At 45.7% G+C, this 24,920-nt stretch overlaps 1 protein-coding gene across 1 annotated transcript; it reads left to right on the forward strand.

The window, feature by feature from the left end:
* The first annotated feature begins 3,545 nt into the window (after nucleotides 1-3,545).
* Nucleotides 3,546-21,824, forward strand: SLC29A4 (solute carrier family 29 member 4). The gene is made up of 11 exons (XM_087729432.1): nucleotides 3,546-3,841; nucleotides 7,528-7,703; nucleotides 10,232-10,363; nucleotides 10,933-11,046; nucleotides 11,328-11,456; nucleotides 12,325-12,399; nucleotides 13,314-13,579; nucleotides 15,360-15,495; nucleotides 16,735-16,922; nucleotides 18,594-18,834; nucleotides 20,662-21,824. Exons 2-11 carry the CDS (start codon nucleotides 7,538-7,540, stop codon nucleotides 20,802-20,804), a joined length of 1,590 nt encoding a protein of 529 aa, XP_087585558.1. The 5' UTR covers nucleotides 3,546-3,841; nucleotides 7,528-7,537; the 3' UTR covers nucleotides 20,805-21,824.
* The last annotated feature ends 3,096 nt before the right edge of the window (nucleotides 21,825-24,920 follow it).

Raw genomic sequence — 24,920 nt, forward strand, 5'->3', positions numbered from 1 at the left:
GAGAGAGAGAGAGAAAGAGAGAGAGAGATATATGATCCCCATTAGCAACCTTCCCAGAGGATTTGTTTAGCGACCGCCGTTCGATTCCCTTGACCGCCCTGGCAACGAAAAGTCACTAAAACCAGACCCTTTTTTCCTTCACCACCGCTTTGCTTAATGACGCTCCCGGTGGCAGCCGTTAAACGAAGACGACCTGTGGCTGCTTCATTCCAAGGGCTCTTTTGGCCAAATTTCGTAGCTTTTCTCCTCCGTGGGCTGCTCCTCACCCTCCCTCTCTCCCTCCCTCCCTCGCTTGGAGCAGGAAAGGCGGGCGGCCTTATCAATCCCCTACATTCATTTCCTGCCTCGCCTTTTGCCAGCCCTTCAGAAATGGCAGCAGATGTGGCTTCTGCGTGTTGCACCACAACAGGGCCTGTTGCCCGACTGAATAGATCTGCCGCAAGGTGATTGTGTGTGTGTGTGTGTGTTTGTATGTAAAGAAACCATCACCAGGCCAACGGTAGGAAGCAGCAGGAAGGATGGATATTCTGCTTGCAAATTTGGAAGGTGCTTTTTAAAAAGCCAATAAGGTGGACCTGCTCCTAATCGGTTGCATTTTTTTTTTTACCCTGGCAAGGAAACAAATGTAAAATAAAGATATTTGTGGCTTATTGGGAGGAAGGGAGAATATCCCAAGTCTTGTGCTGAGCATCGTGGTTTGGAAGACAGCAGTTGTTGTCAAATATTGTCAACAATTGATTTCTTTCTTTCTTTCCTTCCTTCCTTCCTTCTTTCCTTCCTTCCTTCCTTCCTTTCTTTCTTTCTTTCTTTCTTCCTTTTTCCTTCTCTTCTCTTCTTTCTTCTTCTCCTTCTCCATCCTTCTTCTTTTCCCTTCTTCCTCCTCTTCTTCTCCTCCCCTCACTTCCTCTTTATTCTCCTTGTTCTCCTCTATCACCATATCTCCATATACAAAAAGCTGCTTGCTAATGTTTTATCCACTCAACATTGGTGGTTTAATTTCTTCTTCTTCTTCTTCTTCTTCTTCTTCTTCTTCTTCTTCTTCGTCTTCTTCTTCTTCTTCTTCTTCTTCTTCTTCTTCTTCTTCTTCTCCATCCTTCTTCTTTTCCCTTCTTTCTCCTCTTCTCCTCCTCCCCCCACCTCCTCTTTATTCTCCTTGTTCTCCTCTATCACCATATCTCCATATACAAAAAGCTGCTTGCTAATGTTTTATCCACTCAACATTGGTGGTTTAATCTCTTCTTCTTCTTCTTCCTCTTTCTTCTTCTTCTTCTTCCTCCTTCTTCTTCTTCTTCTTCTTCCTCTTCTTCTTCCTCCTCCTCTTCTTCTCCTCCCCCCACTTCCCCTTTATTCTCCTTGTTCTCCTCTATCACCATATCTCCATATACAAAAAGCTGCTTGCTAATGTTTTATCCACTCAACATTGGTGGTTTAATCTCTTCTTCTTCTTCTTCTTCTTCTTCTTCTTCTTCTTCTTCTTCTTCTTCTTCTTCTTCTTCTTCTTCTTCTCCTTCTCCTTCTTCTTCTTCTTCCTCCTCCTCTTCTTCTCCTCCCCCCACTTCCTCTTTATTCTCCTTGTTCTCCTCTATCACCATATCTCCATATACAAAAAGCTGCTTGCTAATGTTTTATCCACTCAACATTGGTGGTTTAATCTCTTCTTCTTCTTCTTCCTCTTCTTCTTCTTCTTCTTCTTCTTCTTCTTCTTCTTCTTCTTCTTCTTCTTCTTCTTCCTCTTCTTCTTCTTCCTCTTCTTCTTCTCCTCCCCCCACTTCCCCTTTATTCTCCTTGTTCTCCTCTATCACCATATCTCCATATACAAAAAGCTGCTTGCTAATGTTTTATCCACTCAACATTGGTGGTTTAATCTCTTCTCCTCCTCCTCCTCCTCCTCCTCCTCCTCCTCCTCCTCCTCCTCCTCCTCCTCCTCCTCCTCCTCCTCCTCCTCCTTCTTCTCCTCCTCCTCCTCCTCCTCCTCCTCCTTCTTCTTTTCCTCCTCCTCCTCCTCCTCCTCCTCCTCCTCCTTCCCCTCCCCCCTCTTCTTCCTTCTCCTCCCCCTTGGAAACCTCACTCCCTTCTTTCACTGATGGTGTTGCGTAATTGGATAATGAAATATTAACTCCAGATCTCAGCCACGCTGGCACAACTGAAATTCTGCCCGTTTTTTTTTTTTTAATGGGCATTGAAATCTCTATTTAATGCTCCGAGGACCCTACTTGATGGGGTGACCAGGAAATCAAGACAGAGGCCATAGCCTAGCAATCGAAACCTGGCCCACCCATCTCTCAACCTCAGGACTTTTAAGGAGTCCCATTACATTGTGGTGGCCACAGTTCTGACTTCTTTTGGCCCCCTCCTTCAACCCAAACTTGATTGCATAAAACACGACTTCAGCCACAGAGGGGTCAACGCCTGGAATGCTCTACCTGACTCCGTTGTTACATCCTCAAACCCCCCACAGCTTCAACCTCAAACTGTCTACCATGGAGCTCACCCCATTCTTAAGAGACTCTTAAAGGGGGCCTCCATAAGCGCACCAGTGTGCCCTCCGTCCCTGTCCCACTGTCCCCATTTATTCGCACCCGTTTCCTGTGTTCAGGTCCATGTTTACACTTACACCTGTTACCTTGCACATGTTTGACAAACTAACTAACTAAATAAAGACCCTCCCCTTTCCCTCCCCCCTCTCCCCTGAAGCAGGGCTTTTGCGAGATGAACAAACGGTGCAGGAGAGAGGGGGGAAAAAACCACCTTATTTCTCCAAATGCAAAGCATAAGAATAAATTCCTCTCCAGAAGGGAGATAAAAATCCAGGAGGGAGGACAATTATCCCGGGATTGGGGGGGGGGGATCTGATTTAGAAGAGAAAAATGGGGAGGGAGGCAAAACTCCCGCCCCAAAGCTGTACCACTCCCGCCCCCCCCACCCCGCCTTGTGCCGTTCCCTCTTTCCCCCCTCTCTCTCCTTCCTTCCAGAAATGGGGCATCAGCTGCACCCCACGGCCTCTTGCAAGCTAGACGGGGAAAGAACCAGCATCGCGCTGATGGCTGGATAAACTCTTCCCCCCCACCCCCGCCGCGCCGCCGCTCCCCCCTCCCCAATCCACCCATCCATCAACTTGGGAACCAACCCGTTTACATTGCACGCTTCGGCCCTGGCGGAGAAAATCTCGCTGTGGTTTTCCCATCTCTATTAGAAGCTGGGGAGGGGCTGGGGGGGGGGGGTGTCAAAGGATTTCCTCGGTCAAGAGAGAAGCTGTCTGGGGGGGAGGGTGGCGGCGGCGGCGGGGAATCTCTGGGTGCTGTTTTTTGGGGGGGCATAGAAAGAGAGAGGAAGAGGGGAGCGAGGGAGAGAGGGGGGAAGAGAGAGAGAGAAAGAGGGAGGGAGGGAGACAGTGAGAGAGAGGAGGGCAAGAGGCAGAGAGGGAGAAGGAGGGAGACAGAAAGAGAGGAGAAGAGAGAGGGAGGGAGGGAGACAGTGAGAGAGAGGAGGGCAAGAGACAGAGAGGGAGAAGGAGGGAGACAGAGAGAGGGGGAAAGAGAGAAAGAGGGAGGGAGGCAGTGAAAGAGAGGGGGAAGAGGGACAGAGAGAGAGAGAAAGGAGGGAGGGAGGAGAGGAGAGCAGGGGGCTGTCCCTCGTCCCCTCCCAACCCGCGCGTCCCCAGTCGCCCCCTCCCCACAAGGAGCGCTCCTGAAGCAACCGACGGGCGCCCATGGAAAGTCGCCCGGGGCAGGCGCAGGGGAAGGAGCCCGGGCGCCGCTGACAAGGAGCGGACGGCGCTGCGGCAGCAGCAGCAGCAGGCAAGAGGAAAGCCGGGAGCCGGGAGCCAACAGCCCGGGCAGAGGTGAGCCCGAACCGGCCGGCCGCGGGGCAGAGGAGGGGAAAGAAAAGGAAGGGGATGCGGGACCGCAGAGCGGCGTTGGGCGCACAAACCTGTTGGCGCCGCATCCTATAAGGAAGGGTCTGGCCTTTGTGTCCGACGGAGCCGGGGGGGGGGGGGTTGAAACAAAGGGAGGATGCTCGGTTGGAGTGAGGGGCTCTGCTGAGGTCGGGAGACCCCCCCAAAAAAAACTACAACGTCCCCCCCACCTCCATTGAAAACAGACTGGGTAGGTGCCCCCCTCTTTTTCTGAGAATCCCAGCCCCCTGCCTGCTTTCTCCAAGCTGGCGCCCCCCAGGAGGTGTCTGGATCTTTCTGGCTGGTAATTTAGGGAGTTGGAGTCCGAGCTGGCCCAGGGCAACAGGGTAGGAATGACACCTGTCAGTGGGTTCCTCCTTCTCTGGGTCGCCTTCAGGGATGATGGAATAGATTTAAGATGTGGGGGCCCTTGGCCCTCTCTGAGCTCGGTTGTTTTGTTGCAGACGTTTCGTGGCCCAGCTAGGTAGCATCATCAGTGCTAGAAGAGAGGGAGGTTTGCGAGGAGAAGAAGAAGGACTGTCTTCCTTCCTTGGTGTTTTCTGAGCTTGGTGGCTCACTTGTCGATGTTTCGTGACCCAACTACGTAACATCATCAGTGATAGAAGGGAGTGGGGTTTCAAGAGAGGAAGACAAAGAGGAGGGAATTGTGCGTTCCTTGGCGTTCTCTTGCCCGTGTGTGTACTGTTTTTTTCTCATCGGCTAAAAAAGAGTTAACACAAGGTGAATTAAGCACAACTTCACCCCACTAACAAAATACCAGCTCCAGGTCTTCTCCGCATAGAAATTTTTTATTTTCCATTTTCATAGCATATAATCACATGTATACTATTACATAGTCAATATCATGCTGTATTATTAAGTAATTACATCAATTCATCTTACCATCACTACCAAAGGGAAAAAAACCCAGTTATTGGCTCTTCTGCTCTCCATACACCATATTTATGCCTTATCTGACACTTTCTTCCCCCTCTCTCCTCCCCTTTTCTACATCCTTTCTTCCCTCCATCATTTTCTAGTCTACTTCCCCTTCCTTTCTCCTTCTCCTCTCTCCCCTTACACCTCATCTTCCCCCTCACCCTCTCTCCTATCCCTCTCTTCCTATCTTTCTTCTCTCCCCTGCTTCCCACTCTTCTACATCCTGCCTTCCCTCCATCATTTTCTACTCTACTTCCCCTTCCTTTCTCCTTCTCCTCTCTCCCCTTACCACTCCTCCTTATACACCTCGTCTTCCCCCCCCCACCCTCTCTCCTGTCCCTCTCTTCCTATCTTTCTTCTCTCCTCTGCTTCCAACTCTTCTACATCCTTTCTTCCCTCCATCATTTTCTACTCTACTTCCCCTTCCTTTCTCCTTCTCCTCTCTCCCCTTACCACTCCTCCTTATACACCTCGTCTTCCCCCCCCACCCTCTCTCCTATCCCTCTCTTCCTATCTTTCTTCTCTCCTCTGCTTCCCACTCTTCCTCTAATTCGCTTGGTGTGTTTCAGCTTCTGAGCAAACTCCCTTTTGTGTTGATGGTATTTATAATTCCATTTCAATATACATAAAAAAGAAAAAATAGCAGTATACATGTACAATCATAATACCTTAAAATCCAACACCCCTCCTCCAACTTAGTAAACTCCGCTCCCTCCCTCCCCTCCTCCCCCCTTCCCCCCCCCCCACTTCCCAGAACCAATACAAGGTATAAATCTTTTAACAAAAACAGTTTAAAATAAAATAGGTCTTCTCAATAGCAGTTCAAACTTTAAAGAAAATGATTTCCTTCCAGAAAAAGAGAACATCATCTAATCGGTTACCCCCCCCCCCCAAAAAAATGGAGTTTGAATTTTTTAGCTGGATACCTTGCCATATTTTCCCCCAGAGCAAGGGAGGGGAGAAGCCTGTTTGTTTTCCCACTCTGCAGATAAAAAAGAGGGTTTGTGAAGGAGGAGAATACAAATAGAATGCTCCCTATTGTCAGCGCCGAGAAATTAAGAATCTTTGCTCAGAGGTTATTCCAGGAAATTGGTCGAGCGCCGAGCCTATCAATTGGGTAAATTTACATGTAGGAAAAAATGGAAGGGTTTGAGCTGCTGGTGTCAGAGAAGGAAAAAATATGTTATTCCACGCTCAAATTCTGACTTTTGGACCTCTGGTGGACTAGAACCTTGTTTAGACTCTTGGGTGGTTGACAAAAAGAAGTAAAATATATACTAAAACTTGCCCTCTAATTAATACACCTTAAACAAAATAACTTCAGGGTGGGATTTATTCCTTTCCAAAGTAAGAAAAAACTCCTTGCAATGTTGTTGGGTGTGTGTGGGGGGGGGGGGGGGTCGTTGAGTGTAGGGTTTTATAATGTGCATTAATTTCCATCGATCTGAATGTGCTTCAGAATGTTGCATCGCAATTCCCATTATCCCACAATTCCCATTATTGTTTCAATAATGGGAATCCCACAATTCCCATTGTTGTTTCAATAATGGGAATCCCACAATTCCCATTATTGTTTCAATAATGGGAATCCCACAATTCCCATTATTGTTTCCATAATGGGAATCCCACAATTCCCATTATTGTTTCAATAATGGGAATCCCACAGTTCCCATTATTGAAACGGTATAAGGTTTCCTGCCTAGGCAGGACTAGAAGACCTCCAAGGTCCCTTCTGACTCTGCTATTGTATTATCCATGGCCAGGAGTCAGGATAGACATCTAAGGCAGCCTTGTGAAAACTTTTAGGAGTGTAGCCTTTACTCTTTCCAGAATTTCTGGAATTGAATACGGCATCCAGTTTTGGTCGTCATGATGTAAAAAAGATGTTGAGACTCTGGAAAGAGTGCAGAGAAGAGCAACAAAGAGGATTAGGGGACTGGAGGCTAAAACATATGAAGAACGGTTGCAGGAACTGGATATGTCTAGTTTGATGAAAAGAAGGACCAAGGGTGACATGATAGCAGTCTTCCAATATCTCAGGGGTTGCCCCAAAGAAGAGGGAGTCAAACTATTCTCCAAATCACCTGAGGGCAGGACAAGAAGCAATGGATGGAAACTAATCAAGGAGAGAAGCAACTTAGAACTAAGGAGAAATTTCCTGAAAGTTGGAGCAATTCATCAGTGGAACAACTTGCCTCCAGAAGCTGTGAATGCTGCAACACTGGAAGTTTTTAAGAAGAGGTTGGATAATCATTTGTCTGAAATGGTATGAGATTTCCTTGTCTAAGCAGGGGGTTGGACTAGAAGACCTCCAAGGTCCCTTCCAACTCTGCTATTCTATTCTATTCTATTCTTTCTCCATTCAATATGATCATGACTAAGAACTCTGGGAGTTGAAGTCTAGAACATATGGGGATGGGAGAAGATCAGTTTTAAGCAACCCCATTGTCCCTTCAGGCAAAATTCCAATTATTGCTTGAATGGAAGAATGGATCTGATAACAGATGAGGGTTTTGAAGTCTCTGGGTCCTACAAGAACCATGTTTCTCTGATGCTTTGTACTTCCAACAGCTGAAAGACGCTAATTCCACCCTGGAACACTTGCCTTCAAAAAGTATTCCAGAACAAGTGTGTAATTCTGATGACCCACCAAGAGATGCATGGAAAGGGTGCTCTTTTCTTCCAACGTCTAGGTCAGCGGCCATGGGTTCCGTGCGAGGAGACCATCACTTCAAGGAGGGAAGTCCAGTGGTGACACCTGAAGGGAACATCGTGATGAGCTTTAGTTTTGACAGCTACCAACTGGAGGAAGAAGAGCTTCAGGAGAAGACAGGCCATACCAAAGGAGTCCTCACATTGATGGAGCCAGGTAAGAGTTGAAGAGATGGCTTGGGATGCCTCCAGAGGTGGCTCCCATGGAGGGTAGGGCTTTTTGAGATAGTGTCCTTCAATGTTTTTACATTGTGTGATTCCCTTCTCCATCTATCTCCAGCTTAAGGACCTGTGAATGGACTTCTGTTGGAGTTTTCCAGGGTGATTCTCATTCAACCTGGCTTCCATGTTCCTAAAGTTCTCTTAAAGACCACTGAGCATCTCATGTTCAATGCTTTTATACTTTATAGCAATAGCAATAGCAGTTAGACTTATATACCGCTTCATAGGGCTTTCAGCCCTCTCTAAGCGGTTTACAGAGTCAGCATATCACCCCCACAATCTGGGTCCTCATTTTACCCACCTCGGAAGGATGGAAGGCTGAGTCAACCCTGAGCCGGTGAGATTTGAACAGCCGAACTGCAGAACTGCAGTCAGCTGAAGTAGCCTGCAGTGCTGCATTTAACCACTGCGCCACCTCGGCTCTAGTATTGTCTAGTATTATTGTCACTGTACTTATATACACAGTATACCCATACAACGAAATTCACATAACATCCAGAGACCAGGCCCAACACACAGGACAATCCCCAAACACACACACCCCATCTACCAAAATCTTTTCAGGTCGGTAAAGCAAAAGAAAATTGAAGGAAGAACACAAGGGCAGTCGTAGTGTGAGACCAGCCATCTCTAAGTAGAAATTATCTTTGGCTCCATTTATTGAGAAAAGTGTGTGTGTGTGTGTGTGTGTGTGTGTGTATGTGTGTATGTATGTATGTATGTATTTAGTGTCACAACCCCTGGTATGCCCAAATATGGGAGGAAGCAGACTGCTTCCTTTCTCTGTCTATCGGCTCTTCACAAGAGACCATCACGACAGAAAGCCATTATTTTTATTTTTATTATTTTTAAAATAATGGCTTTCCGTCGTGATGGTCTCTTGTGACGAACCGATAGACAGAGAAAGGAAGCAGTCTGCTTCCTCCCATATTTGGGCATACCAGGGGTTGTGACACTAAATACATACCTACTTCCCTGGCTCAGCTGATAAAGGAGGAGAACCTTGTGGCTTAGTGGTTAACACAACTGCTTAATATGTAATACAGCCCAGGTTCAAATCCCAGTAAGGGTATGGCTAGCTGATGAGAGCTAAATAGCTTGAAATAGATCTATACTAGTTTCCCTTTATTTATTTATCAGCACTAATGCAACACACACACACACACACACACACACACACACACACACACACATTGAAGTCAAGTGTATTGCTGTAATGAATAGCCAGAACTGAGAATCAGGTGCCCAAATAGCTAAGTTCCCTGAACTGTCTCCCATCACTGACTGCCACCCCCATGACCAATCAGGTTCAAGCGAGATGTTTTTGAGAACAGTCACTTCAAGCATAAGTTGGTAGGCAGTTACTTTCTTCTCCCAGCTGGGTGACCTTGAGGCAGCTTCTCAGGGAGATACTGCAGTTACTTTCGCTTTCCCCCAAGCATCGCCCTCTTCATCCTCCCTTCCTCAGAGTTCATGGTTTTCAAAGAAGAAGGGTTCTAAAGTTTTCCTTTCCTTTTCCAATTCTTGCCAAAATATTTTTTTTCAGACACACCAGCAGAACACTATTTGTGACCTTGGGTCTTTATCAGGTTTTAAAAAGAAGTTCCAAACCCTTCTATTGCACCGGCAGTGTAGTCAGATAAGAGTAAACAAAGGATACATTGTTGCGACAGCAGAAGAAAAAAAGCTTCAGACTTGGGCTTCCAAATGGCAGATTCAACTATTTTAAAACCTTTTTCCTTAAGTATCTTTAATATGATATTGTATCAAGTAGAAGAAGAAATTTATTAAAGTAAAAAGAGTTTTAATTTAAGCCAAAAAAAGTTAAAGTAGTAAAGGGAAATAGAAAAAAAAAGGTCCCTTCACCTCAAGCGGAAAAAAAGGAAACGTTGCAATCACTTCAATCCACAAAAGATCGTTACAGGCAAGAGCAAAAAACTTTCTAAGGCAGTCCAAAAGGGATTAAATACGCCGCTTTGTTCTTGCTTAAGGGACTAATTTAGCTTAAGAAAAGAGTTTCTTAGGGCAATCTTCTAAAAGAAAAGGAAAAAAAACCCCTCACCAAGTGGAAACACTTTCATTTCTCTTTTTCTGGAGCCGTCTCCAACTATGTCAGCTGGGGGAGGCTGCCTGTTGCCGCCGGTTGGAAGCGCTTCCCTTGGGTCGATCAGGGACTTTGCGATGTCCCTGCGACCAGCAAGGTCTTGTCTTCCCAGTCACCATCTCTTCGGGATGGTTTAGGTCCTACCGGACCGTCCAGGGGCAAAAGTGTCATCAGCGGATTCGGACAGTCGAATCCGCACAATGTAACGTTGCGACGTTGGCTCCTCCTCCTCCTCAGAGTTCAGACCGTAAGGTAGCAAAGCACAAGTAAGCATAACGTGGCAGCTGACACTTCGTTCCACTTAGCAACCACTTGGCTTAATTTGTTACCTTTCTGTCTTTTTTCCCCCCCGGGATTAGTCTGTGAAAACCCCGAGCCTCAAGATCGTTACCATGGAATCTACTTCGCTATGCTTCTAGCGGGTGTCGGTTTTCTTTTGCCATACAATAGCTTTATCACGGACGTTGATTACCTTCATCACAAATACCCAGGTAGGTGTCTTTTTCCCCTATTCCAAAGTTCTCTGAAACATTTGAAAGTCTTTTGTGGAGCTTTAATGGAATGAAAGCTATTAGAAGTAGCAGTGACGTGCGGTGAGCTTTATGGCTGGTGAGGCAGCAATTTTTTTAGACTTCAACTCCCAGAATTCCACAGCCAGGCATGCTCAGTTCTGATTTAAAGCGACAGCATTTCCCCCCCTTGCAAAATAAGTTTTCCCATTCTTTTTCTTCTCCCTTCCCCTCCTTTGTACAAAATAAATACAATGAAATTTGTTTTGCCTCTTTATAAGTTTCCAGTTTTTGTTGAACCTGCCCAAGAAACACCAAAGATCTTCACTGCATACTTTTCCTTCCCCTCTTATTTTTCTTTATTTATTAAATTTATATGCCTATCCCCGATCCTCCTTTTTTTCCCCATCTGTTTACACCTCCCGCCAAGCCGGATTGTGATTTTCTTGGTTTTGGTTTAACGTCTTGTGTGAACTCAATCCATTCAGGACACCCTTGTGAAGCCGGTTTAACATGATGTATGAACCAAGAGGTTGTGTGTCTTTCTGCAGGGACCTCTATCGTGTTTGACATGAGCCTGACCTACATTTTAGTAGCCTTGGTTGCGGTCATTCTCAACAACGTCCTGGTCGAAATGTTGAGTCTTCACACCAGGATCACCGTGGGTAGGTTCAGAATCCTTCTTGTCTTCTCCATCTTCACTTCTTGGTTTCTGTCCTTCACCAGAGAAGTTGTAGCCAGGGTTAGAACCTTCTATATGTCTTCTCTTCTCTATGTCTTCCTCCAAAGTTTCAGTCAGAAATTTAAGAAGGAAGCCATAGAGATGTCACCTGAATATTACGTACGCTCAATGATCTCCATGCTGGAGAATTTATATGCCAAAGGATAAACATCTGGAATTTGTAGCTTTCTTTCTTTCATACCATGCTTCTTTCATTCATTTCAGGTTATCTCTTCGCTTTGGGTCCTCTTCTCTTTGTGAGCATCTGCGACGTGTGGCTCGATCTCTTCTCCCAGCGCCAAGCTTATGCGGTCAATCTTATGGCGGTGGGCGTGGTGGCCTTTGGTTGCACAGGTATGCGTGGGAACGGGAGCAGAATCTTTCCCAGCCAGTCTAGGAACGAGGGTGTCCTTGGTTGAAACTCACAAACGGTGTTGTCCTCCTTGACCAAAAGGGAGTCAGGGAGGTGGTGGAGAAGAAGAAGTCCCTTATGAAAGATGACATCTAATAAATCGAAATCTAGTACTTGGATGTCAACCAAAGGCATGGTGGCCTTTGGTTGCACAGGTATGCGTGGGAACGGGAGCAGAATCTTTCCCAGCCAGTCTAGGAACGAGGGTGTCCTTGGTTGAAACTCACAAACGGTGTTGTCCTCCTTGACCAAAAGGGAGTCAGGGAGATGGTGGAGAAGAAGAAGTCCCTTATGAAAGATGACATCTAATAAATCAAAATCTAGTACTTGGATGTCAACCAAAGGCATGGTGGCCTTTGGTTGCACAGGTATGCGTGGGAACGGGAGCAGAATCATTCCCAGCCAGTCTAGGAACGAGGGTGTCCTTGGTTGAAACTCACAAACGGTGTTGTCCTCCTTGACTAAAAGGGAGTCAGGGAGATGGTGGAGAAGAAGAAGTCCCTTATGAAAGATGACATCTAATAAATCAAAATCTAGTACTTGGATGTCAACCAAAGGCGTGGTGGCCTTTGGTTGCACAGGTATGCGTGGGAACGGGAGCAGAATCTTTCCCAGCCAGTCTAGGAACGAGGGTGTCCTTGGTTGAAACTCACAAACGGTGTTGTCCTCCTTGACCAAAAGGGAGTCAGGGAGATGGTGGAGAAGAAGAAGTCCCTTATGAAAGATGACATCTAATAAATCGAAATCTAGTACTTGGATGTCATAACTCGCCTTCTCTTTTGCTTGCTTAACTCTCTCTCCCCTTTTAAGTGCAGCAATCCAGTTTCTATGGTTACACCGGGATGCTACCGAAGCGATACACTCAAGGAGTGATGACGGGAGAAAGTGAGTATTAGCTTAATACTGTTCACTGAAGGATAGGTAGCAAGAGATCTTTTATATAGTGCCTCAAGGAACATATGACCTTTCATGAACATCTTGCTTGATGATCCTTCTTGCCTCTCTGGATACGTGAAGAGCTTAAACGCTGCTTAGAATAGTTTCAGTTGAGGTTTACTAGCACTAACCTATCCTCCGTGAGCTGCACTGGCTGCCTATTGGTCTCCGGATACGCTTCAAGGCGCTAGTCGTCACTTATAAAGCCCTTCATGGTATTGGACCTGGGTACTTGAGAGACCGCTTGCTGCCAATTACCTCCACTAGACCGATTAGATCCCACAGATTAGGCCTCCTCCGAATCCCATCCGCCGGCCAGTGTTGACTGGTGACTACCCGGAGGAGAGCCTTCTCTGTGGCTGCTCCGACCCTCTGGAACGAGCTCCCCGTGGAGATTCGAACCCTCACCACCCTCCAGGCCTTCCGCAAAGCCCTTAAAACCTGGCTGTTCCGACAGGCCTGGGGCTAAAAAGCTTCTACCCCCTCCTCGAATGGTATGACTCTTGTGTGTTTTAAATTATGTATTGTTGCATGTCGTTTTAATTTTTGTCTGCATCCCCCTCCCTTGGTTGAGTTGTGAGCTGCCCTGAGTCCCCTTCGGGGGAAAAGGGCAGCATATAAATAAAATAAACATTCAACATTCAACTAACAATCAAACGGGGAACTATCCTGTCTTTTCCTTCATACATTTTTACAGTATTTAATGGGTTGGACAGAAGAGATGGAGGAGCTGAGATATATGGGCAACCAGGAAGATCTCTTGACCTCTTGTGAAGGAAGCCAAGCCTTCACAAACTCTACTGATGGCCATGGTCCAGGTCTTAGTGCTAACACCCAATCCCAACTCCATCTCTTCCTTCCAGGTACTGCTGGGGTCATCATCTCCTTAAGTCGCATCTTCACCAAGCTGCTTCTGTCTGATGAGAAGGAGAACACCATGATCTTCTTCTGCATCTCCATTGGCCTGGAGCTCTCTTGCTTCCTCCTCCACCTCTTGGTGAAGCGCACCTTCTTCGTCAGGTATTACACCTCCCGATCCCAGAAGAGGGCCTCCGAGTTGAAAGAGCCGATGGACAACGGCACCGGATACAGGGTCCACCACGACGTGACAGCAGAAGACATCCGCTTTGTAAGTTGTGGCCCGAAAATGCTTTGTGCTCCTTCTTGGGTTTTACGTTTTTTGAGACAGTTTTCACGAAACTCTTGGTAAATCTTCTAGAAATATTAGGGTTGTAGTTTTGAGAGTTGGTTTCTTGCTTGACATATTTGGAGGATGGATCTAAAATGGTATGAATAGCTTAGATGCCCCTCCAAGATCACATTGATCAAATATATGACAGCAGAAGGAACATAATGTTCATTTCTTTTCTCTTTTCCTTTCTTCTCTCTTTCCTCCTTCCCTCTCTCTCCTAGCTTTCCTTCCTTCCCTTCTTCTTTCCCTTCCTTCCTATCTTCTTTTCTTTGCTTTCTTTTCTCTTTTCCTTCCTTCTCTCTTTCCTCTCTCCCTCTCCTTGCTTTCCTTCCTTCCTCCTTTCCTTCCTTCATCCCTTCTTTTCCTTGCTTTTTTCTCTTTTCCTTCCTTCTCTCTTTCCTTCCTCCCTCCCTTCTTTTCCCTGCTTTTTTCTCTTTTCCTTCCTTCTCTCTTTCCTTCCTTCCTCCTTTCCTTCCTTTCTTTTCTCTTTTCCTTCCTTCTCTCTTTCCTCCCTCCCTCTCCTTGCTTTCCTTCCTTCCTCCTTTCCTTCCTTCCTCCCTTTTCTTCCTTTCTTTTCTCTTTTCCTTCCTTCTCTCTTTCCTCCTCCCTCTCCTTGCTTTCCTTCCTTCCTCCTTTCCTTCCTTCCTCCCTTTCCTTCCTTTCTTTTCTCTTTTCCTTCCTTCTCTCTTTCCTCCCTCCCTCTCCTTGCTTTCCTTCCTTCCTCCTTTCCTTCCTTCCTCCCTTTTCTTCCTTTCTTTTCTCTTTTCCTTCCTTCTCTCTTTCCTCCCTCCCTCTCCTTGCTTTCCTTCCTTCCTCCTTTCCTTCCTCCCTCCCTTCTTTTCTTTCTTTTCTCTTTTCCTTCCTTCTCTCTTTCCTTACTCCATCTCCTTCCTTGCCTTCCTTCCTCCCTTCTTTTCCTTGCTTTCTTTTCTCTTTCCTTCCTTCTCCTTCCTCCCTCCCTCCCTCTCCTTGTTTCCTTCCTCCCTTCTTTTCCTTGCTTTCTTTCTTTCTTTTCCTTCCTTCTCTCCTTCCTTCCTTATCACTGCTGGAAAACCGCACCATCCCCCAGCATCACCGTTAACAATAGAACCTAAACCAAGATGCCATTGCACAAGTATTGAAAAGTAACACAAAAGATTCAAAATCCAGTATCTAAGGATTGGTTGAAGGAGAGAAATGGCGACCTCTTCCGGTGGACAAAGTTAATTCAAATGAGTGCACGCTGACATAATCAAGTGAATAAATGAATAATCAAAAGAACTACCAGTTTGGTGTTCTGGTGAAAATGTTGAGTGCAATTAAGGAGACGTAGATCCAAATCCACTTTCAGCTGCTGCTCCTTCTTCCTGTTCAGCTCGCCTTACAAGTTTGGGTTGTAGAGAAAAATGAGAAGTATCATTGGAGCTCCTAGAGATATGAGTGAACGATTGGATGAATAAATGGATGGATGAATGAAGGGATTAATTAATAATTAATTAAGGATGAGTCTACCATTGCCAGGAGAGATGCACTTAGAATCGGCATATTGGCTTAAATGATTGTAGAGATCCTCCATGTTAAAAGCAGTGCACCTCCAACTGTTACATCATCATCATCATCATCATCATCAACAACATCATCATCATCATTGCAACCTCCTCCTTATCCATTGAGCTGTGCCAGAGGTTCTTGGCAATTGATCTTGATGGTTGCTATTTCTCTGTCCTTTCGCTCCAAGGAGAATCGGCCTCCCAGAGAAAACACGTCTCCTCCCGACACCTTTGGGGATACTGGTGATCTGGCTGGCAGTGGCGCCTACGTTAGATTTGACGTCCCTCAAGCGGAAATCAAACGGAGTTGGCCGAGCTTCAGAGGTAACTAGAACACTGGGAGTCTTTAAGAAGAGGTTGGAAAGCCATTTGTCTGAAACAGTATAGGGTTTCCTGTCTAGGCAGGGGGTTGGACTAGAAGGCCTCCAAGGTCCCTTCCAACTCTGCTATTAAAAAAAAACCCACTATATCAGAGCCTCAAGGCAAGGCCAAAAAAATGATGGTTTTTGAAAGCTTGTTTTTGTACGTTTGGTTCTTTTTTTTTATAATTGCCTTTTTAGGGGCAGGAAAGGAGGAAAAGGAGGGAGGGGAGAAGGAAAGAAGGAAAAAAAGGAAAGGAAGAAAGAAAAAGAGAGGAAGGAAGGAAGAGAAAGAGAGAGAAAAGGAAAGAAGAAAGAGGAAGGAAGAGAAGGAAGAAAGAAAAGAGAAAGAGAAAGGAAAGGAAAAGGAAGGAAGAGAAAAAGAGAGGAAGGAAGGAAGGAAGAAGAGAAAAGAGAAAAGAAAGGAAGAAAGGAAGAAAAAGAGAGGAAGGAAGGAAGAGAAAGAGAGAGAGAAAGAAGGAAGGAAGGAAGAGGAAAGAAGAAGAGAAGGAAGAAAGAAAAGAGAAAGAGAAAGGAAAGGAAAAGGAAGGAAGAGAAAAAGAGAGGAAGGAAGGAAGAGGAAGGCAGAAGAGAAAAGAGAAGAAAGGAAAGAAAAAGGAAAGAAAAAAGGAGAGGAAGGAAGAGAAAGAGAGAGAAAAAAGAAAGAAAGAAAGAAGAAAGAGGAAGGAAGTAGAGAAAAGAGAAGAAAGGAAAGAGAAAGAAAAAGAAAAAAGAGAGGAAGGAAGGAAGAGGAAGGAAGAAGACAAAAAAGAGAAGAAAGAAAATAAAAAGGAAAGAAAAAAGAAAGAGAGAGGAAGGAAGAGAAAGAGAGAGAAAAAAGAAAGAAAGAAGAAAGAGGAAGGAAGAAGAGAAAAGAGAAAAAACGAAAAAAAGAGAAAGGAAAGAAAAAAGAAAAAGAAAAAAGAGAGGAAGGAAGAGAAAGAAAGAAAATTAGAAAGGAAGGAAGGAAGGAAGGAAGGAAGGAAGGAAGGAAGGAAGGAAGGAAGGAAGGAAGGAAGGAAGGAAGGAAGGAAGGAATTTCCAATCTTCCTTTTGGCAATTCCTCATACCGCCTGTCTTTCTGACATTACATTATAACTCCCTTCTCTCCATCCTCTCGTCTACCTGCTTTCTGACCAAGGCAACAAGCCAGGATGGAAAGCCCTTCGTGGCCTAACCGCTTTGTTTCTCTGCATTCCGACAGACATGATGCTCCATCGCTACGTCGTCTCGCTCGTGATCTGGACCTACATGCTCTCCATCGCTGTGACTTACTTCATCACCCTCTGCCTCTTCCCTGGGCTGGAATCGGAGATCCGGAACTGCACTTTGGGGGAATGGCTCCCCATCCTCATCATGGCCGTCTTCAACCTCTCTGATTTCGTGGGCAAGGTAACCCACCCTCTTGACCAGGATCCCGCAGCATGGCTCCATGACCCAGGCCCATCTTGGCAGAAGGAGAACCCCAAAATCTGCAGGCGATCAGAGGGTCAGAGGTGCCATCCATCCTGGGGGACAGCCAAGATCTGGGATATTGTTCTGAGCTAGGCTTCCCTAAAAAAACAGGAGGCAGATTCCTGGTCCCCACAAAACCCCTTTTCTTAAACGAATGTGAATTCCTCTCATTCACATTCAGCCAAGGCCTGGCAAACAGTCTTTCAAAGGAGTATTTATGACCACAGACCTTATCTAGCTTGGAAAGCTGCCATGTAAATATTTCCCAAAGGAGGTGCTGTGCAAGGAAAGACTTGGGCACAGAGTCTCTGAGATTCAGGGACAGATCTTCACACTCCTGAAATGAACAAACGAATTATTTCCTGCAAAAGCCCCCTCCCCTTTCACTCCTCTTTTATTTCCTATGGGAGGGGCCATTCACCATCCACCTGTGACTTTTCTGAGCTGTTCTTTTCTCCTGGCAGCTCTGCGCATGCGCACACTGGGAACAGGCTCCAGCTGTTCTTCTGCCTCACTGATGTCTGACTCCGAAGGCAGCTGATAACTGTCAGACGGCCCTGGCCCCCTCTCTGCCTCTGACACAGAGCCCTCATCAGAGCCTCCCCCAGACTCCAGGACTGGCCCAGATTCCTCCCCAGCCTCCTCACTGTTTGCCTCTGTTGCCATCTCTGCTGGTGGATGGTGGGCCACGATAGATCGGTTCCCCTTGCCAGAAGATTTTCTGATGGGGGTCACAGTGTGAGCAGAGATGAAGGAAGCAGGGAGTCAGATCAAAAGGCGGGGATGGGGGGACAAGATAATCTCTTTGATGTGTCCTCCTTTCCCTTTGTGTCTCTGACCCTCATTTTTCTCTCTCCCCTCCCCTTGAATTTCATCTTGCAATCGAAGCAGAAATCTGAGCTGTTCTCTTGGAGAAAAGGTTTTGAAACTAGGAAAAAAAGTTGCTTGAAAATAGACTGATGGTTCGCCTCTAAAGTTTGCCAGTATTCCACTAATAAATCCCAGATGGGATTCTTAACCTCTGCCCGTGTTTGACAGGGGCAGAGAACCTCAGAGCCTTCGGCTAAACGAGCCTCCCCGCCCCGTGGCAGTCTACCCGCAAACTCCCAACAGTTGGCTTTGCCTTCTTCTTTTGGCCCCGCTACCTAAAACAAGCACACCGCGAGAGGGACGCAGTGGCTCAGGGGCTAAGACTCTGAGCTTGTTGAACCAGAAAAGTCGGCAGTTCGAATCCCGAGCGCCGCGTAATGGAGGGAGCTCCCGTGGCTTGTCTCAGCTTCTGCCAACCTAGCAGTAAGAAAGCAGGTTAAAAAATGCAAGTAGAAAAATAGGAACCACCTTTGGTGGGAAGGGAACAGCGTTCCGTGTGCCTTTGGCGTTGAGTCCTGCCAGCCACATGACCATGGAGACATCTTCGGACAGCGCTGGCTCTTCGGCTTTGAAACGGAGATGAGCATCGCCCCCTAGAGTTTGGAATGACTAGGATATATGTGCGAGGGAAACCTTTTACCTTTACCTAAAACAGATCCAGGAAGTCTCTTTAACGTTTCTCTTGTGGATTCCGCAGGTTCGTAAGAATCTCCCTTTTTTCTCCCCTGCAATTTTCAGATTTTGGCGGCGTTGCCATATGACTGGAGGGGAGTCCACCTCCTTCTCTGCTCCTGCCTGCGAGTGGTCTTCATCCCGCTGTTTATCCTCTGCGTCTACCCCAATGGGAAGCCCACCTTTAGCCACCCGGCATGGCCCTGCGTCTTCTCCCTCCTGATGGGCATCACCAACGGCTACTTCGGCAGCGTCCCCATGATCCTGGCGGCCGGGAAAGTCAGCCCTGAGCAGCGGGAATTGGCAGGTTAGTTAAAGCCACCATTTTGCACGCCTTTCGCCCCTCCTCTCCCAAGAATTGTGAGATGCCGTTATCAGGGGATGGGGTGGGGGAAAGGCCGGAAGGAGTTTTTTGATCAGAGAGGGGAGAAGGTTGGCACCAGCGCCACATAATTATTATTTCAGTAGAACAGGTGTCTTATAAATCAGGGCTTCTCAAACTTCAAGATGTCTGGACCTCAATTCCCAGAATGTCCCAGCCAGCATGGGGAATTCTGCCCACCTTAAAGATTCCGAAGTTGAGAACTGCGGTTGTAATCTCTATCTTGCTATGATATATATATATTATATATATATATATATATATATATATATATATATATATATATATATATATGTATGTATGTATGTATGTATGTACGTACGTACGTACGTACGTACGTACGTACGTACATACATACATACATACATACATATATATATATATATATATATATATATATATATATATATATATATATCATGCTCTGTATCTACATTATGTTTCTCATTTTCTATATCTATTATCTCTTTCTTGGATTCTCTGTATCTATCAATCAACTATTATCTTTCTCATTTTCTATATCTATTATCTCTTTCTCGGATTCTCTGTATCTATCAATCAACTATTATCTTTCTCATTCTCTGTAACTAACATCTATTATCTGTCATCTTATCATCATATATCTATCCATCCATCTATATCCATCCACATCTATCCCTGTCTGTCCATCTATCCATATCTGCCTGCCTGCCTGCCTGCCTGCTTATCTATCTATCTATCTGTCTGTCTGTCTGTCTATCTGTCTATCTGTCTATCTGTCTATCATCTATCTCTATCTATCTATCTATCTATCTATCTATCTATCTATCTATCTTTCATCTATCTATCTATCTATCTATCTATCTATCTATCTATCTATCTATCTATCTATCTGCATAATTATCTGTCATCTATCTCTATCCATAATTATCTATCATCTATCCCTATCAGTTATCTATCTCTACCTACCTACCTACAGTATCTCTCTCTCTCTCATAATTAATATCTATATCATCTATCCATAATTATCTATCATCTATCCCTAACATCTATCTAATTCTACCTACCTACCTACCTGCTTACCTACCTACCTATGGTATCTATTTATCTATCTATCTATCTATCTATCTATCTATCTATCTATCTATCTATCTATCTATCATCTATCTATCATTTCTCTCTCTCTCTCTCTCTCTCTCTCTCTCTCTCTCTCTCTCTCTCTCTCTCTCTCTCTCTCTCTCCCTACCTACCTACGTGTATCTATGCATATCATCTATCTATCTATCCATAATTATCTGTCATCTATCTCTATCATCTAACCCTACATATCTACCTACCTATGGTATATCTATCTATCTATCTATCTATCTATCTATCTATCTATCTATCTATCTATCTATCTATATATATATATATCTACCTACCTACCTACCTACCTACCTACCTACCTACCTACCTACCTACCTATCTATCTCCATCTATCAATCATCATCATCATCTATTTCATTTTCTTATCTCTCTCTCATCCATCATCTCTCTCTCTCATTTATCTATATCTATCCATTCATCCCTGTCGAGGAGAATAACTATTAAAATAAATTATGCTTGTGGTCATCCCTCAAACAAAGACATGTGCATCATGACCTCATCCCGCAAAGGACGTCAATTGTCGAAATTTGCCTACTTTGCCGGATGATGTCACGGGCCCCACCGGGACACCCCTTGCCCTCTCCGATGGGTTGTAACCATCTCCTCTCCCTTTCTCACTCCCAGGTAACACCATGACGGTCTCCTACATGACGGGGCTGACCCTGGGCTCCGTGGTAGCCTACTCCGCCTACAGCCTGGCCAGCACTTCTCCCAGTCCCTGTCTCTACCCAGGGAACTACACGGCCTCGGTTCTAGATGGGAACTGACCGGACAATGAATGGAGCACCGATGCCTAGGAGCGCCAGGCAAGATGGCGGGGTAGGGGGAAGAGAGCCTGGGACTCGATGCCCGCTGCGGGCACAGCCCTAGATCCTTCTGGATCCGCATGGAAAACCCCAAGCCACGTGTTTACCCAATGACCATGTGTATGATACCCATACCCATCCTTGTGTGGGTATGACCCATGTGGCTATTCTGCTGCGCAGGTTGGGCGCCATTCCTGTTCTTTTCCAATCAGATTTCGGGCCAGGACGTTTCTTTCTCCAGTGGATTGTTGCGTGTCCTCTACAGCTGTCCCCAGCAGCCCCCAAATCCATCGGTCAGAATAGCATCTTGCCCATTGTCACGAAGGAGACATCCTTTAGCTGTCTCTTGCTCAGTTGTTTTATTTTATTTTTGATAGCTGCTCGGTTAACACGCGTCCGTCTCCGATAAAAAGGTGAATTCCCAGACTTTGAGGCAGGCTAAGGGAGAGGGATTTTTGCACAGCTCGCTGGGATTTTAGGGAGCAAAGGAGAAAATGGGTTGAAGAATTTTTGGAGGTTGAATCGTATCAACTGGACTTATTTTCCTTGTTAGGTTAATGAAAACAAGGACTAGGGGGGGTGACATGATCCAGGGTCTGAGGAGCTGCCCCAAAGAAGAGGCAGTCAAGCTATTCTCCGAAGCGCCCGAGTGTAGAACAAGAAGCGATGGGTAGAAACTGATCAAGGAGAGAAGCAGCCTAGAAGTAAGGAGAAATTTCCTGACAGTTGGAACAATGATTCAGTGGAACAGGTTGTCACCAGAGGTTGTGAATGCTCCAACACTGGAAGGTTTTAAAGAAGGGATTGGACGTCCCTTTGTCTGAAGTAGTGTAGGGTTTCCTGCCTAGGCAGGGGGTTGGACTAGAAGACCTCCAAGGTCCCTTCTGACTCTGTAGTTCTATTCTATTCTATTCTATCCTATTCTTTCTATTTATTCTATTCTTTCTATTCTATTCTGCATTCTATTCTATCCTATCCTTTCTATTCTACTCTGCATTCCATTCCATTCCATTCTATTCTTTCTATTCTATTCTGTATTCCATTCTATTCTATTCTTTCTATTCTATTCTGCATTCCATTCCATTCTATCTATTCTATTCTGCATTCCATTCTATTCTTTCTGTTCTATTCTTTCTATTCTTTTCTGCATTCCATTCCATTCTATTCTATCCTATCCTTTCTATCCTATTCTTTCTATTCTATTCTGCATTCCATTTCATTCTATTCTTTCTATTTTATTCTATTCTGCATTCCATTCCATTCCATTCTATCCTATCCTTTCTATTCTGTTCTATTCTTTCTATTCTATTCTGCATTCCATTCCATTCTTTCTATTCTATTCTTTCTATTCTATCTTATCCTTTCTATTCTATTCTTTCTAGTCTATTCTTTCTAGTCTATTCTGCATTCCATTCCATTCTATTCTACTCTATTCTTTCTATTCTGTATTCCATTCCATTCCACTCCACTCTACTCTATTCTAAATAACACACAGGAAAGGATTCTAATCTCTCTAAGTTTGTCCATGGGACATTCACAGATGAGATTCTACACAGATCTCATAAAATACGTTGAAAAAGCAGCAGTTATGTTGTGTCAGCTGACCTAGAAGCGAAGAGCCATCTTGCACGAAACCAAAGACCAGAAACCAGGTGAAGGACGTTCTGGCCATATCTTTCTGTGGTTTGTTTCCCATTTCTGTGTGTTTTGTCCACGTAACTGGACGAGTCGAATTCTACAGCACGGACTGCAGAAGGGTTGATAGTTTTACATTTTTGCATTTTTTTTTTTTAAGTTGAGTTGTCACTATGGCCATCACGCTTTCAACAAAATCAGCTTGCCTTAAGTCAAGAACTTTAACTTCGATGGACCCTTGTGGCTTTGTATCTCCCCTAACCAGATATCCCACCCAGATCCAAATATATTTGGTTGAAGAGTATACTTCTGGCTCAAGAATTGAACTGTGGGACTCACGATGCAGCTGCGTCCCTCCCTCCTTCCTCTTACACCTGGGCTGAAATGTTCTGCTCAAATTCCTCCCTCCTCCTCCCTTTAACGACCGCCTGCTGCCAATTACCTCCCACAGACCCATTAGATCTCACAGGGTTGGCCTCCTCCGGGTGCCATCTACCAGCCAATGCCACCTGGCTATTACCCGGGGGAGGGCCTTCTCTGTGGCAGCTCCGGCCCTCTGGAACGAACTCCCCGCAGGGATTCGGACCCTCACCTCTCTCCAGGCCTTCCGAAAAGCCGTCAAAACCTGGCTTTGCCGGCAGGCCTGGGGGTGATGAGTTCCCTCCCCTCTCGACATGTATGGCTGTGCGACTGTTGTTTACTTTTATTATTTGTATTTTGTTTTTTATGTTCCCCTTTTTCCCCCTTGAATTGTTCGCCGCCCTGAGTCCTCCCGGAGAAGGGCGGCATACAAATAATAAAATTCTATTCTATTCTATTCTATAATCCCCCGTGGGGTGGAGTCAGGGCAACTGAATGGAGCTACCAGATTGTTTGCTGGCCAGATGCCCTTCCCTGTCGCCAAGGCGGAGTTTTGTTCAGCAGAGATATATATTCTCCGTGTGCCCAGAGAGAGAAATATCTGCCTCTACCTAGGATGGAACTCACAGCCTTCCCGATTGTGAGGCGGGAGCACTGCCTCTAGGCCACCGCACCCCCTCCGCTCAAATTTCTCCCTGAAGGTCAGAAATGAGAGAGAGATACAAAGCACCGCTTTGCACGACCTTTTGTAGTTTGTGCAGGAAACAACAACAACACACACACACACACTGGGACCAACATCACCATCATCTCCCCACCAGGCTGACTTTGGGGCAGAGGACCTCAAAAGCCACGAAATCACGGTTCTTCTCGTTTCGAGGTTACCTAAAGATCTGGAGAAGTGGTGGATAACGGTTCCACCACAAAACCGCGTTCGACTAAAGGGTGCTCGACGAAACTGTGTAGCTGACGTCATCACAGCGCAACAACAGCGCGGAGAAAACAGCACGCTGTAAACGCTAAACCTAAAATTAACCCCTAAACCTAAACCTAACACCCCTAAACCTAATCCTAAACCTAACCCTAAACCTAACCCTTAACCTAACGCTAAACCTAATCCTAACCCTTAACCTAACCCTAAACCTAACCCTTAACCTAACCCTAAACCTAACCCTAACACTTAACCTAACCCTAAAGCTAACCCTTACCTTAAGTTGAATCGGCTTGCTTTCAAAGCGCTATTTAAAGCGCCCTTCTTTCTCCACGCTCGCTGTTGTCGCCCTGTTGATGACATCAGCGACGGGGTTTCGTCGAGCACGCTTTAGTCGAGCGCGGTTTTGTCGTGCCACGGTGGATAACACCTCGTAAGGGGTGGAATCAAGAGTTTTGTAAAAAGTAGATTGCCCCAGGGTTACAAACTGCAGCCAATTTTGCAGCAATTTGCTTTGTGTCCCGTTTTTTTTTGGGGGGGGGACAACACACGGAGGCTGCAAGAGTGTCTCTTCCCAGATCCGAACCTAGTTTACACAGGTAAGGTTTAAAATAAGCAATGGGGGCACAAAAATCACAGGATCCGATCCAACGGTCGAATTTCTGGTCTCTGGATCAATGTGTGTGGCCGCCGATCGAGCACCGCATGCGAAAATACCGCCAAGTAGGAGCCCATTGGCTTTGCAAATTTGGCAGCCCCCACAGAACCACGTCGCCATCTGCGGCCTTCCGCCAACTCATCACCAGCTTTTGCTGCACGCAGGCGCTTGATCTGCCTTATATTAGTTGCAAAACCCTTCGCTGTGGGACGGTTTAGAAAACGTTGCCAACCCTGAATGTGGGGTGTTTTTTTTTCATTCGCCCCAAACACTAAGCCAATATCTCTCACGTGGATGCGCGAGAAAGTTGGATGGCCGTTGCAGATTGGACAATCCGCAAAAATTTCATCTCGGGAAAGAAATCACGGTTTGCTACGAGATAAGGACTGCTGGTTTGCGATGACCAAATGCAGGTTTTGGTCCAACATGCTAGTTACTACCGTGTTTCCCCGAAAATAAGACAGGGACTTATTTTCTTTTGCCCTCTTCCCCC

Source organism: Thamnophis sirtalis, unplaced genomic scaffold (assembly GCF_051295495.1).
Source record: "Thamnophis sirtalis isolate CommonGarterSnake01/CBP01778 unplaced genomic scaffold, rThaSir2_p1.2 scaffold_14, whole genome shotgun sequence".
In the NCBI taxonomy this organism is placed as follows: Eukaryota; Metazoa; Chordata; class Lepidosauria; order Squamata; family Natricidae; genus Thamnophis; species Thamnophis sirtalis.

What these genes read in the sequence shown, in the direction of transcription:
- SLC29A4 (XM_087729432.1), top strand. Translation starts at nt 7,538, where the DNA reads ATGGGTTCCGTGCGAGGAGACCATCACTTCAAGGAGGGAAGTCCAGTG. An exon ending in CCTTCATCACAAATACCCAG is followed by an intron (nt 10,364 to 10,932) that starts GTAGGTGTCTTT and finishes GTCTTTCTGCAG; the next exon opens with GGACCTCTATCGTGTTTGAC. An exon ending in CAGCAGAAGACATCCGCTTT is followed by an intron (nt 13,580 to 15,359) that starts GTAAGTTGTGGC and finishes TTTCGCTCCAAG; the next exon opens with GAGAATCGGCCTCCCAGAGA.